Source organism: Acyrthosiphon pisum, chromosome X (assembly GCF_005508785.2).
Source record: "Acyrthosiphon pisum isolate AL4f chromosome X, pea_aphid_22Mar2018_4r6ur, whole genome shotgun sequence".
Taxonomy (NCBI): Eukaryota; Metazoa; Arthropoda; class Insecta; order Hemiptera; family Aphididae; genus Acyrthosiphon; species Acyrthosiphon pisum.
In genome coordinates, this window is record NC_042493.1 from 118,054,637 (window position 1) to 118,068,807 (window position 14,171).

The 14,171-nt window shown below is 28.8% G+C and overlaps 1 protein-coding gene across 1 annotated transcript; it reads left to right on the top strand.

The window, feature by feature from the left end:
* Positions 1-7,114: 7,114 nt before the first annotated feature.
* Positions 7,115-13,143, top strand: LOC100169596 (kelch-like protein 2). The gene is made up of 12 exons (XM_001947252.5): positions 7,115-7,203; positions 7,743-7,848; positions 8,236-8,386; positions 8,446-8,677; positions 8,751-8,926; positions 8,998-9,091; positions 9,202-9,358; positions 9,441-9,544; positions 9,607-9,912; positions 9,994-10,137; positions 12,294-12,546; positions 12,634-13,143. Exons 3-12 carry the CDS (start codon positions 8,277-8,279, stop codon positions 12,831-12,833), a joined length of 1,776 nt encoding a protein of 591 aa, XP_001947287.2. The 5' UTR covers positions 7,115-7,203; positions 7,743-7,848; positions 8,236-8,276; the 3' UTR covers positions 12,834-13,143.
* Positions 13,144-14,171: the final 1,028 nt, after the last annotated feature.

Here is a 14,171-nt window from a genome sequence, read left to right on the forward strand (position 1 = left end):
TTCTACTGGAAAGTCAAATACATTTTTATGGGGGTTGGGAGCTTAAATTTTTACCACATTTGATATTCACCCAATTTCTCATGGATCGATTTTATTATTTTGTTGCAATTCAAAAACGAATGACTGTTCATAGGTCTTACTTGAAATTCACAACGAATATTAATTATTTTATCGTTCTCTATACATGATAAAATAAGCAGAATTTTTTGACTTGTTTTGAGCTATTTACAGACATTAGAAATTATATTCGTAAACAATTTGAAAATTTAATACAAGGATCCTTACGCATTTGCAACAGCAGTTAAAAAATATTAAAAATATGTAGGCATGATTTTTTTTTTATAGACATTTTAAGTTCATAATATATGGACGAAATTAGGTGTTTAAACTAAGAATAACATTTTAGTTATTTTGTTGTAATTTAAAAATATTATTCGTAGGTATTTGAAACTTTAAAATATATTTTTACATTTTATACACACAATGATATTTTCAAAGGCAATTTTTTTGAGAAGTAAAATCTTTAATACTTTAATCACAATAACATATTCTATAAAATATACTTCGTAGGCTTATGGTCTATAATACCGTCTCGCTTAGAATTGTTTTTCGTATACGATGATATTTTATATCCCTGAATAACAAATTTAGTATAATATCCGTTATAGCGACGCCTCTAGACACCTGCCTCTAGACACAGCATGCTGTACATCAGGTCGGTAGCCACTTGCCCCCCTTTTTCAAGCATGCTCACCCTATTGTATGCTTAAATTATGCATATATTATTCTAATTCTAATTTTTGAAATTTTAAATACACTCAAAGACTAAAATTTCGAATACTTAAGATTATTTTTACCAATTAAGAATAGTTCAATAGAAGCTTCGGTTTTTCGAATAGCAAATCCCCCTTTTAAATTTTAATTATTTGTCAATAGGGTTTGGAACTTTATTTGCATATTTCTTGTAGTGTTAGTAGATTATTCTTGGTAAGCTATATATATAGGTATGCATTTGTTTTATGAAATGGTGAAATTGATGTAAAGTTTAAATTTGCATAGTTAAACATATTATTTTAGGAAAAGTGCATAATATTTGAGAAATTTTCTACAATTTGTGCATACCTCATTATTTTTTAGTAGACAGAATAGCCGGGAAAATTCAAAAATACTAATAAATACTAGTCTCTTTATATATTAATAATCAAAATTGTTATCGACAACAGTACCTATAGTTGTGGTAAAATGTAATGACAACATGACATCCATAGATAGGTACCCAATTATACGAAGAAATAAAATTCAGTATCTTTGCGTGATATCACGGCGATTGTATATATTATTACGTTATTCGTTATTTCTTAACCCAGTACGTCAACGATCAACACAAATAGTCAATAGATGATTGATAAGAAAGTTAAAGTAGTTCAGTTGTAGGGGTGTGAATGAGTGTTAAAAATGTATTTTAACATAAATACTCGTAATTATAAAGGTGTTATTATTATTATTGTTATCATATTATATTTGCCTCCGCGTGTGATGATGTGAATTTTTTTTTACTTTACGAATTTAACAATTCTCAAAAAATGCAATACCTACCTATAGTACCTATGCAACAGTATCCGTATAAATCAATATACCTATATCCGAATGCGGAGAAAACAATTTCTACCTATGGAATTATTTTATTTTGTAAGGCGTGTGAAATTAGAGTCCCTATGTTGTAGATTTTATAAGTTTTTTAAAACTAAAATTAAAAAATTAGTTGCATAGATAAACCATTATGTGACGATTTTGACTGCATATTCTGATCATTTAATAGTGCAACAACTATAACAAGTTCCGAACACTGGTTGTAGCAGAGCTTGAAACCTGTTGAAATAATTTCGGTTTCGGTTTCGATTTTGTACACCGGCTTTTAATTTTTTCGATTTCGGTTTCAATTTTTCAACACCGGTATTAGGAAATTTCAGTTTCGGTTTCGATTTTGTATACTGATTTCTAAAGTATTTTCAGTGGGCTGCGTCGTCTATACAATTATCATTGTTTGTCCCGTATTGTCATATATATTGTTAGTAACTATAATTTATATCATTACTATTAAAAAAGCAACTAATAATTTTGCGAATAATGAAATGGTTATCAATATTTTAATTATGATATCAATTTTATTATGAGTATTAATAAATTATGCGTATAATGGAATTTATGCATTTGAAAACACGTCAATTAATAAAAAAAATAACGGTTTCCAATTTTTTACGGTTTCGATTTTGAATTTAATACCGGTATCCAATTTTTTTCGATTTTGGTTTTAAATTACAATACCGGTATCCAACTTTTTCAGGTTTCGGTTTCGATTTTAATACCAGTATCCAATTTTTTTCGGTTTCGTTTTTGATTACGGTTTCGGTTTCGGTTTTAAAATGGTTTATACCGGTTTCTGAAATCAGTTTTGAAAACGGTTTCAAGCCCTGGTTGTCAGTTGTACATTTACATGTAAAATATTAAATTTTTTAGCTAAGGCTTGAAATTGTAATACCTACAAAGTTCCTATAATTAGTAGTTCATACTGTTACCAAAAAATAAAATGAATAGTCATTCTAATTAAGGACTAATAAAATATTTAAATAAAGAATAACGGTTTGAGATATTTTGTCGTAGGTTAGGTTAGGTTAGTATTAAAAACATTATTTATGGATACTTACTTGAAACTTTCAACGTAAAATTCAAACACATTTTCAAAATAATTAGATTAATTATAAGCTACTACCTACTTATTTAAACCATGCATGGTTCATGAACCTATAATCACATTGTTATACGAGACGACGGTATTGACTCGAAGTGAAAAACAATAATATTATAATATTATTATGTAAATATTATACACTATTATGTTAATTAAATATTTATAATATTATAAATGCAATGTGTTTGGCAAAAATCGCCCTACCATAATGTAAGTACTACAATAATACAACTAATTATATTAATAGCAAAATCAAAAAACGTATGACATAGGTATGACATATCATTATACCTACAGCATATTAGCTGATAGACTGTCCCCGCCCAAAATCGTTGTTCTACATGGAATATGTATGGATTTTATAAAAAAAAAAAGTGATAATTGTAATATATTTATATATTTAGTACGTTAATTTATTATTGTAATAATATAATGTATAATGTGTGTACTGTGGAGAACGTGAGCCACGTATTTCAGCTTTCCCTCAAGTTTCCAATAAATATAATTGTATAAGAAGTTTACCAAAATTATTAGGTATAGGTAGTTGTGTTGAATCTAAAAAAATTCTGCGATTCCTGACAAAAAAAAGAAATAAATAGATAAAAATCTGAGCTTTAAAACTTTTTTTTCATTCATCTTTAACTAAAATTATATTAAAATATTTATTTAATTACGATATCACACATGTCTTAAACTATACAATTTCGGGTTTCGCAGAGACGAACAGTTATTTTGTAGGAACTCGTAAGTCATTAGTCGCAATAACTGTAGTGAACTTAACAATAGCCTTGTTAAATTGTCACCTTATCGGTCATAATATTTTATCTGTGTTTCATAAGTTGTAGCCTTTTTAACGATTTGGGAGCGTTTAGTTCTTCAGTTACAAATTTGCAAAAGTGTTAGTATGTGAGCCCGTGTTCGGTTTTTAATGTTAATGAAATTGCTAAATGTAACTATTTAAATTTATGTAAAACAACGTGATAAATAATATTGCAGTATATGTATACAATTATATGTAAGTACCTAACTAACAACGGTAGGTATAAAAAATAAAACTAAGGACATAAATTAGTTATTATAAAATACATGGGCCAGAAATAGGCGGCCGAATATAAATCGATTAGAATTCGAAAATAATACCTATCTATTTCTAAATATAATATATTTGTTAAATTTTGTTGACAATATTATTTTCTACATAAAAACATCGCCAACATAAAATAAATCCATTTAAAATTAATGACAACCTGCCAAAAATATCTACACAAATCCAAGAATACCAATAAAATAGATAGGCCCCTTGATATTTTATAAAATGTTAAGCCATCGCCCATCACGGTAATATAAAAAAATTTCAATATATCATATGTCATGGTCCATGGAGTATAGAGGGGGGGGGGAAAGTATTGAGTATTTTTGAAATATTACTTATTGCATTAAAAATATGGAATATTATGTTTGAAAGAGTGAACTCAATATTTTTTATTCTGGCTTTTTATTCTGATGATTATAATATTAAATACTAACATTTTATACAGTATAGTTCAACATTTATTTATAAATTATTAATATCGTATTTTAATTATTTGAACTGTACAAAAATTATAAATTATCAAGTATAGTATAATGTATATTTATGCGTTTATAAAAAAAGATTACTGCATAAATAATATATATGCATATTATAATGCATGACTTATTCGAAGGAGTTGGAAATTATGTTATGACTGTAATTATTCTAGAATTTGTTATTAAATTTAAATATTTTTCTCTTGATACTCTAAACAATCGAATACAGTATTTTAATTATGGTCCGATTAATATTGAAAACCTACCAGTTAAATATCTATGGATTATTTAAAAAATGCCAAATTAAAAATGTCTGCAAGTGAATTATTTTGTTTTGTGCGTGATTTTTCGGTCACATAATAAGAGATCTTAAGATATTGTACAATTGTACCTACATCATCAGAAATTTGGCAGTTATATGTGATCCTAAAAAAAATAATAGATATTATTAGGTACTTCAAGATGCATTCAGAATGATTGTAATTTACTGTTAAAAATATTAATTGATGAACATTGTTGCCGCCGCAACATAAAAATAAAATATAATCTAAATTAGCTAAAATAAAAGTATAGAATACAATTATTATAAGTATATAAGTATTGAATTTTGCACTTGATTGCCAGCCCTTGGATCTAGAATTATATTCTGCTATTGACAGGCCACCGCGTATATCTAAAACTGAATATTTGATTATTAATATAGTTCTGATGGACTGAATTGTTGTGATACCGCTGACTTCAGTAGCGGGATCAAGGGGCCCCCGCAATAGGCAGTACCTATATAATATGCAAACATTTTCGGAGTTCTAACTTAAAGTATCATTGTCTAGAAATCTCCCATGGCCCATGGAAATCGGCAATCCAATGATACTATCCTCTACCGTATGTCCGGTGCTTTTTTTGTATGTGTAAAAAATTTAAATTCAAAAACCTGCATGTTAGAGTGTGTAGGAAGTCAGTCATCACCCGTTTAAGATGAAACCAAAATAAGCAATCTGCCTGCAGCCGATATAGTGGTATATGTGCCGTCGCATGTCCGGTGCTTTTTCTTATGTAAAAAGTGTAAAGTCGAAAACAGTGTTGGAGTGTCTAGCAAGTCAGTCATCTCAAGTCAAAATCGATTAACTTTCAAGTTAGCCACCTAGGTAGGCAATCCTACTTTGTCGGATCGCAGACAATGTGCTACAGCAAATGAGGTAGGCAATACACCTGTGGTGGATTGCAGACCCGACGTCGAGCGGCTATAAGTGAAAACCCTATCACACATCATATGAAATATAGTTTACGAAAAATTACAAACTATACATATACAATATGCATACAAACAAATATAATATGTATGTATTTACTGTATGATATATAACAATCAACATTTTGAGAAATGTACAATTGTAATTCCTAAAAAAAAATAACAAATATATACATAATAATATATTAACCAATACAATACATATAAACATGTGCCTATATTATATACATAATATATTGCTATCCTGCGGTGGATTGCTGACCCGACGTCTAGCGGCTATAAGTGAAGAGAAAAAATAGTATTTTCCAAAAACCCAATCACACAACATTCGAAATAATTTACGAAAAATAAAACAAATATAATATGTATTTATTGTATGATATAATATAAAAATGACAATTTAGAGAAAATAATATATGTTTTAAATTCCTAATAATTAAAAAAAGTGCAAAAAAAGTCGGATAACGGCGACCGTGTTATGGCACAGACGGTCGCCGCCCGAAGAGCGTTCCGACGGATTCCAACTCGGACCTACCTAACAATCCATTTTTGGGGAACCTCCGCCTAACTTACAGAGACACAGTTTGTGTTGACATCAATGGTCAAAATTTCAACACTTAAGCTATGTGTCTACTGAGCGACGTATACGGATATATTCGATATACTTACATCGATGTAATCGTATATAATTCGATGTATCTACACACTGTTTAATCTTTAATTGGAGTTCACTCAATGTTCTGACCGTTATTATTATTATTACATTATTATAATGTATATGTTTGAATAATGCATTTATTTAAATCAAACCACAAAGTTGTGTTTACATTAAGCAATATACCTACGTCATTAAGGACCAAACATCATGTCTTCAATAATATAATGCAATAAACAAAACAAAATGAACAGTATCTATCAGTTGTGCGTTTGAACGACGACCGACTGACATTTCGTGAACGCGAATATTAAAGTGTACACGCCGAATTTGCGTACAAACCGTATATCCACGGGTTTCAAAAGAAATAAACTTAACAAATAGAGCACAAACGGCAATTGAAAAAACGAAACGAATCGAGAAAGACGAGAAAAGCAATAATGACCGCCGACGCTGGCGTCGATCGCGATGGCTACGGACCGATTCGCGTGCAAACCGCACGTCGGCGGCTTTCAAAACTAACGAACTATATGTGAATATGTGAAGTGACGGGGATGATGAAATGTCGAAAAATCGAAAAACTGCGCAAGAAGCGTAATATCTTTCGAAAAACGTTTTATTTTCGAAAAATTTGAAAACCAACCGACCGCCGCCGCGGCGAAAGTACGGGATTGGGCGCACCAAGGAATCGACGGGAAGGGTCGGGCGGACCGTATAGAAACGGAGCGGTGTTAAATATTTTACGCCACGGTTTCACTTAGCCGGCGTTTTCCGTTCCACGGGTGGCTCGCGGACAGCTGTTTTCCTGGACACCAGATCAATATTGCGATTTGTTGTTAGGAAGTGTAGTACAACAGGCGGAGTTCGGGGTGATATTTTCCTTTTAGTATGACCAGCGCCGTCCTGCTGAAAAGAATATACATCGCCTCATCGGTCAGTTTATTTTTTTGTTTTCGTATTGTCGTGTCATTTTTTTAAAAGGTAAGTTTTCATTACTTTATTGTATAATATAAATACATATTCTGATATTTATTACCCATATAAAACTTTGCATTCAGGAATTTTTATTAAATGTTTGACTTAAAATTGATAGGTTGAACAATATGAGACGGGGCACAATGAGACAAATTTTCTTTTTGTCTTATTCTCTTAAAATGCGTTCTTAATGGACTGGTTAAGTATCGGTCCAGACCAAGTGGCAGAATTCATCGGTAACTAAATAAGTCCTGCCGGTTATTGTTATCAGACATTTCAAAAATGGCCCTTAATGTATCACATCTAATGTGTTAAATTTTATTTAAATAGGGAATAATTATTAATACTTAATTAGTGTTCTTTTAGGGCTAGTAATGGTTAAGAGCCGAGTAAGAAAAAACAAAAATGGTTGTTTTAGTGTTTTTAAGACAAAATAAATTGAATAAGATAAGTCTCTTAGAAAAATTTGTGTCTCAATGTGCCTCTCAAATCCTCTCTCCCTTACACATTCTTAAACAAACAAACTGTATCGCTTATTTTTTCAGGCACTTAAACTCTCATTATACTTAAACTCTCGTGTGATTAAACATCAATTGGACTATTCAAATTAATTTTCATATAATTACTGATTTTAAGTTCACTAATATAAAGGTAAGAAAATATCACTAACTTTGTACCTAAATAGGATTCAAATTCAACAATATTTCACTAAAAAATATACTGTACAAACAATCTGAAAACAATATGTTGGTAACGGTGTACAAAAATTATTCTATAATATTTTAGAATCTTTCCATTTTTCATTAAATATTATGATCTTATTTATTTTGTATTTTTTTGAAGATATTATTGTAATTATAAATGTGTTTTTAGTTTTTTACTCATTATTCAATTTTTGATTTTAATTTCAAGTTTGCTTATCGATAATAGTTTCTCTCATTTAAATTTAAAATAATGTATTTTTTTATTATTTTTTCATATAATATTATTAACCATTTACAACAATAATTATAATTGATTTTGAAATGACCTTTTTAGTTTTAAGGCATTCAAATCCTGGGATTAATATACAATTTACAATGCAAAATACAAGGCAAATAACAGAATTCAGGAGATGTACACGAAACAAAATAATATATACAAAATCATGTTTTGCTCATATGTGTGAAGTATTGCAATCTCTACGAAAGTAAGTGGTAAGTGATTTAAACTGATCGATAAATATTAAAATCATATTTTTGTCTTTAGTGATGAAGTTTTTTGTGATGTTAAACTTGTAACAGAGGATGATAACAAAATAATATTCGCACATAAAGTAGTATTAGCATCGGCTTGTCGTTACTTCCATGCTATGTTCACAAAATTTGCAGAACGGAATCTTGATATTATTGTTATAAGAGACATAAACCCAACCGCTTTACGGCTCTTAGTAGATTTTATGTATTCAGGAAGAATTATAATCACTGAAGAAAACGTCAAAGTAATAAAAGATAAAGTTTGATTTAATTATAGAAAACTAAATTATTTTAATTGTATTTTGTTTATTTCTCAAGATTTTGCTATCCACTTCAGATCTCTTGCAATTAGAAGAAGTAACAGAGCAGTGTTGTTATTATTTACAGGATCAACTCTGCCCTGAAAATTGCATCGATATATACGCAACAGCTGATTTATATAGCTGTACGATATTGTTGGCAAATTCAGAACGATATATTCAACAATACTTTTCGTACGAAATATTATTTATTATTATGATAATGTTATAAATTTTATTTATTATTGTTATATTTTGATCCTTAGAGAAGTTGTTGCTGGTGACGATTTCCTATCCTTATCAGCAGCACTATTCATACAGTTGATCTCCAGTGATAAACTAGCTTCATCTGAAGAAAAAGTAGGCAAACTAAAAATTGATTATTGTTATATTTTAGGATTGGCAAAGGAAAAATTCAGTAGCCTTTTAATATGTAATATGAAGTCTAATTAATTAATTAATTTTTTTAGGTATTTGAAAGTGTTATTCGTTGGGTAAAACATGATTCGAATTTAAGAAAATATGCTTTACCCCAATTGATGGAATATGTACGTTTACCATTAACATCGAAGAAGTACATATTAGATAAAGTAGTTGAGGAATCCCTTATTAGAAATTGTTGTAAATGTAAGTTTTTCTTTAAATATACTTTTACTGTGAATTAATTTATAGTTTATAATATATTTATTTCTATTGATAATTTATTAAGGTAAATCGTTTATAAATGAAGCTCTTAATTTTCAAATACTCAAGGCAGAAAAGTATTGCAGTATTCCGCAAAACATCCGGCACAAACCGAGATACGGAGATAACGTATAATTTTGTTATCATTTATTTCTCTTTCCAATATATTTAACATTTTAATATTATAAAAGGTTATGCTAGTTGCTGGTGAAACGTTTACTGGCGTTTGTAAGAAAATGAAATGGTATGACCCAAAAACGAACCGATGGCAGTATGGACCAGAAATTATTACAAGCCGTGAAGGAGCTGGTCTAGCAGTATTGAAAGATCATTTAGTGGTTGCTGTGGGTGGTTTTGATAAAGATAATAATGAATATCTTAGGTCTGTTACTGTGGTAGATGTTTCTTCAAAATCACTTTGTTGGAAACCAAGTGTTGACATGATAGTTAAAAGAAAATATCCAGTCGTTGGTGTAATAAATGACTATCTATATGCTGTAAGTAATGTTGTAATATAATTAATACTTCTTTCTTTCTGTTATGAAGTAGTTAATAATAAATTATATAATACTTTTTAGGTTGGCGGAGTTAACAATGTTGATGGAAATTTAAATAGTGCAGAAATGTTTGACTACAATACTCAAGAATGGCGTATGATATCTGGTTTGCCTTCTAAAAGATCTCGTTTTGGGGGTGCTGTCCTGAATAATCTTTTATATGTGGTAAACTATTATTTTTTTATATGATATTAAATATGTATTATATTTGTTATAATAATAATAGTAGCTGGAGTAAATTAAAATCGCATGAGAAAGAATAACAAAATAAAAAAAATCGGTTTGTGATTCTTTATGAGCTTCTGGATGATTGCTTAGATATGTGGCTTTAGCAACTCTGTGCACTTCTGGATGACGTAGCTGATATGTTGCTAATGTACTTAGCGATGGGCATAATCGATTGAAAATAATCGAGATATTTTGATTATTAAAATAATAATCGATTATATAACCGAGTGATTATTCACTCGAACTATAGTAACTCGAGTACTCGTCACTCGACTACCGAGGAATCTTATTCAAAACTTTATTTTTAGAATTATTTTTAGAATTTCCTATTTCACGTTATCAAAATATCATTTTAAATAAATATTCTTTCATTTTGTACTTGCTAGCACGCGTACAACAGTCGACACTGTTCACTAACTGTTCATTAATCATTAGTCTTTAGTTGTTTACCTATTTATTAAAAATTATTTATTTTTAAAGTTTAAAAATGAGGCCGGGTAGTAAGCAACATTCAATAGTATGGGAACATTTTCAAAAAAATGCTGACGGAAAAATTGTTGTTTGCCAGGTGTGTAAAAAAGAGTTTAAACATTATGGGAATACAACTAATTTAAAAGGTATTATTTTACATTTTATTTTAAACTTTTGAGACGAATCCATACATATGCAGCTTTGGTTGACCAGTATGATACGTAGTCTAATTATTATTTAAATATAATTATTAATTGTTTTATTATTTTCTATAATAATTATTACTAATTAATTAATTTAAATATAATTATTAATTGTTTTATTATTTTCTATAATAATTATTACTAATTCATTTTATTTCACGTTTATTTGTCAGTTAACGTTTAAATTAAAAAAAAAATAAAAAGTGAGATTATGATTTATGCACATTTTTATTTCTATTGATAATTTTGACTATTACAAATACCGACTAATAACAAACTTATATTATTCCAAGTTATCAAATTAATTGAACATTTTGCGTGATTACTTCGATTGATATCTCGATTATGAAAATATATCAATCACCTACTACTCGAATATTACTAATAGCAATTGAAAATTTCGAGTGATTATTTCGAGTGATAACTCGATTATAACAATATATCGATTACTAATAACTCGATTATAGAAATAATTCGATTATACCCATCACTAAATGTAATACTATTAAATTCTGGAGGGATCTCTTGATATATTTTTACTGCATCATGATTGTCTTGGGGATTGGTTGCTTAGTTCACTTTTATTTGGTTGCTTCGGTTTATATATGTATATCTAGACAGTGGGGTTGACCATTACACGTAGGTACATAATCCTTATCAGTGGAGACACTGTCACCGTTTGAATTGTAAGTCATAGGTAGTAATAAAGTTATTCCAATTATCAGAAACAATTTTACTTCAGATCTCCTGGATTCATTCTTGAGTGTTAAACCATTAAAATAAGATTGAATGTAAGACGCATGCACCGTCACCGATAATTTGTGTATCTATATGAGGTGTCAACATTCCATTGACAAAAAACTCTTCAATCGATAACATTTTTTTACAAAATATCCGTACAATTACATTGAAAAGGCACATTTTTAAATAATTAGCCAAGAAAACGAATTAGAAACGCTATAATTCAATTAAAATGAAAGAAAATTGTTATAATAATATACCGACTATAATCAATAAAGATATTATAAAATAATATTGGTTATCATGGAAATAATAATAATAAAAATATACTAACAATAATAAAGTTCATTGTATACATACAATGGTGTACAACTAAAATTTTGTTCTTTGCTGATTTCAACCCCTAAAAATCAAAATTTTGCAAAATCCATTCTTAGTGCACGGTGAAATTACAATATTCATCGACCCTATAGCTCTAAGAGGTTCAGCGTTGTTATGAATCAGTCACTCAGGACAGTCCCGTTTATATACACAGATTATCATACTATATCAAGATTGATTTTTTACTTTATAATAGTTTTAAGCTTGTGTCATATTTAATTTGATATGCTAATTTATAATACATGTTTGTAATCAAAAATAATAATATTGTATTTATTAATTTATTTTATTTTATAGGTAGGAGGACGTGGTATATCAATGCAGAATTTAGACACTGTTGAATGTTATCATCCCGGTCTTGATAAATGGAAACCAGTTGCAAAAATGTCTGTTCGTCGCAGTGGTGTCGGAGTAGGAGTTTTAGACGGTGTACTGTATGCTGTAGGTGGTCATGATGGATATAACACACTTAACAGTGTTGAAGCATACAGGCCAAGTACAGGAGTTTGGACTTCTATAGCAGATATGTATCATGCTCGAAAATATGCCGGTATATCTTGCTGTTTAATAAATCTAAATGATTGTAACAAAATGTTTGTCAATATATCAATTAATTTAACTTAAATTTTCAATATAGGAGTAGTTGCATTAAACGGTTTATTGTATGTCGTCGATGGACATGACGACTCTTTATATATGGGTTTATATTTGGGTTCTTCAGAATGTTACGACCCACAAACCAATTCTTGGACCATGGTCACAGCGTTAAAGCATGATGAACGGATTCATTCAAGAGTAGTAGCCTTTAATAGGCCAAGACATCTTACAACTTGTTAGCAATCATGATTTTTTTTTTTATACAATTTATTAATGTTTTATTGCATTGTATTATTGTATATTACTTGATTTTCCATTAATTTTTTAGTTATAAATGTTTTACTAAAAGGTTTTCATATTATGGTCGTCATTATAACAAAAATTGGCAATTAATGATTTATAACCAGTTCAAATTATATAGTATGTTAAATTTCTATTTTACTTTTCCATTGCTAAAAATAAAACATTTAAATTAAGGTTTATCGTAATTCATAAGTAGTTAATACTGTAACAAACAATTATAATTCAACAAATATATACCTAAACACAATTTTTTTCATAGATATTTTTAATCTGAATTAGGATGAAATTAGAGAGGTATTTATTTATTATTTATTATAAATTTAAACTGGAATAAACCCAATAACAGTTTTTATAGTTATTAGTATAGTAGAACTTAAATCTATTTATTTAGACTGAATGACAGTACAAATAATCACAAAAAAAATAAAACAATAATAATAATAATAATAATAATAAATTATATAAAGAATAGAACTATGCATAATGGGTAATGTAATTACAGAAACCATCAAAAGTATGACAATTAAATAAATCAACTGGGACGTCATTAACTAATTTCATTAATATTTTTATAGGCAAAACAAGTTCATTATTTGTCCTTTGAAGTAGAACGTAAAACGTTTTGTGGAACTAGTTTGACATTGAGGAACATTTAAAATTTAAGTAACTCAGTAAATCATGATAGTGTATAAGACCATTTACTATTTTATAAAGAAACTTCAAATCAATAATTTTCTCCTTTCAGCTTGACTAGTCATATTTAATTTGGTTAATTTAAATTTATATGTTTTTGGTCCTCAAACTCTATATGCTTAGTATTCCAAATGCACCAAATGTGCTTTGTAATGTCCCCAGCCTACTGAAAAATACATGTTGTGTAAAGTATTTGTTGTCCAGGAAGCAACATGCCAAGGGAGGTGCTATTGCACCCTAGAACCCCCCTATGGATACAACCCCTAGTAGGTACAAGACATTTTGACTGAATGTTTATATTAACATTTTCTATACACCATAACATTTTCCAGATATTTTGAATATATTTTGAGCTGTTTACGGACATTTTCAAATTCCATTTTTTTTATTTTTTTTTCTATGAATATCAATACAATACAATTTTATTTGTTGGTTAAAAAAGCTTAATAACTTAATAGAAGGCTTCTAGTGTATTGTTTCAAAGGCAGATGAAAAAATTAAAAATCCATAGTCACATTTTTTTTTTTATAAGCATTTAAACTTCAAATATTGACAAAATATTCTGGATCTAGAATTGTCTTA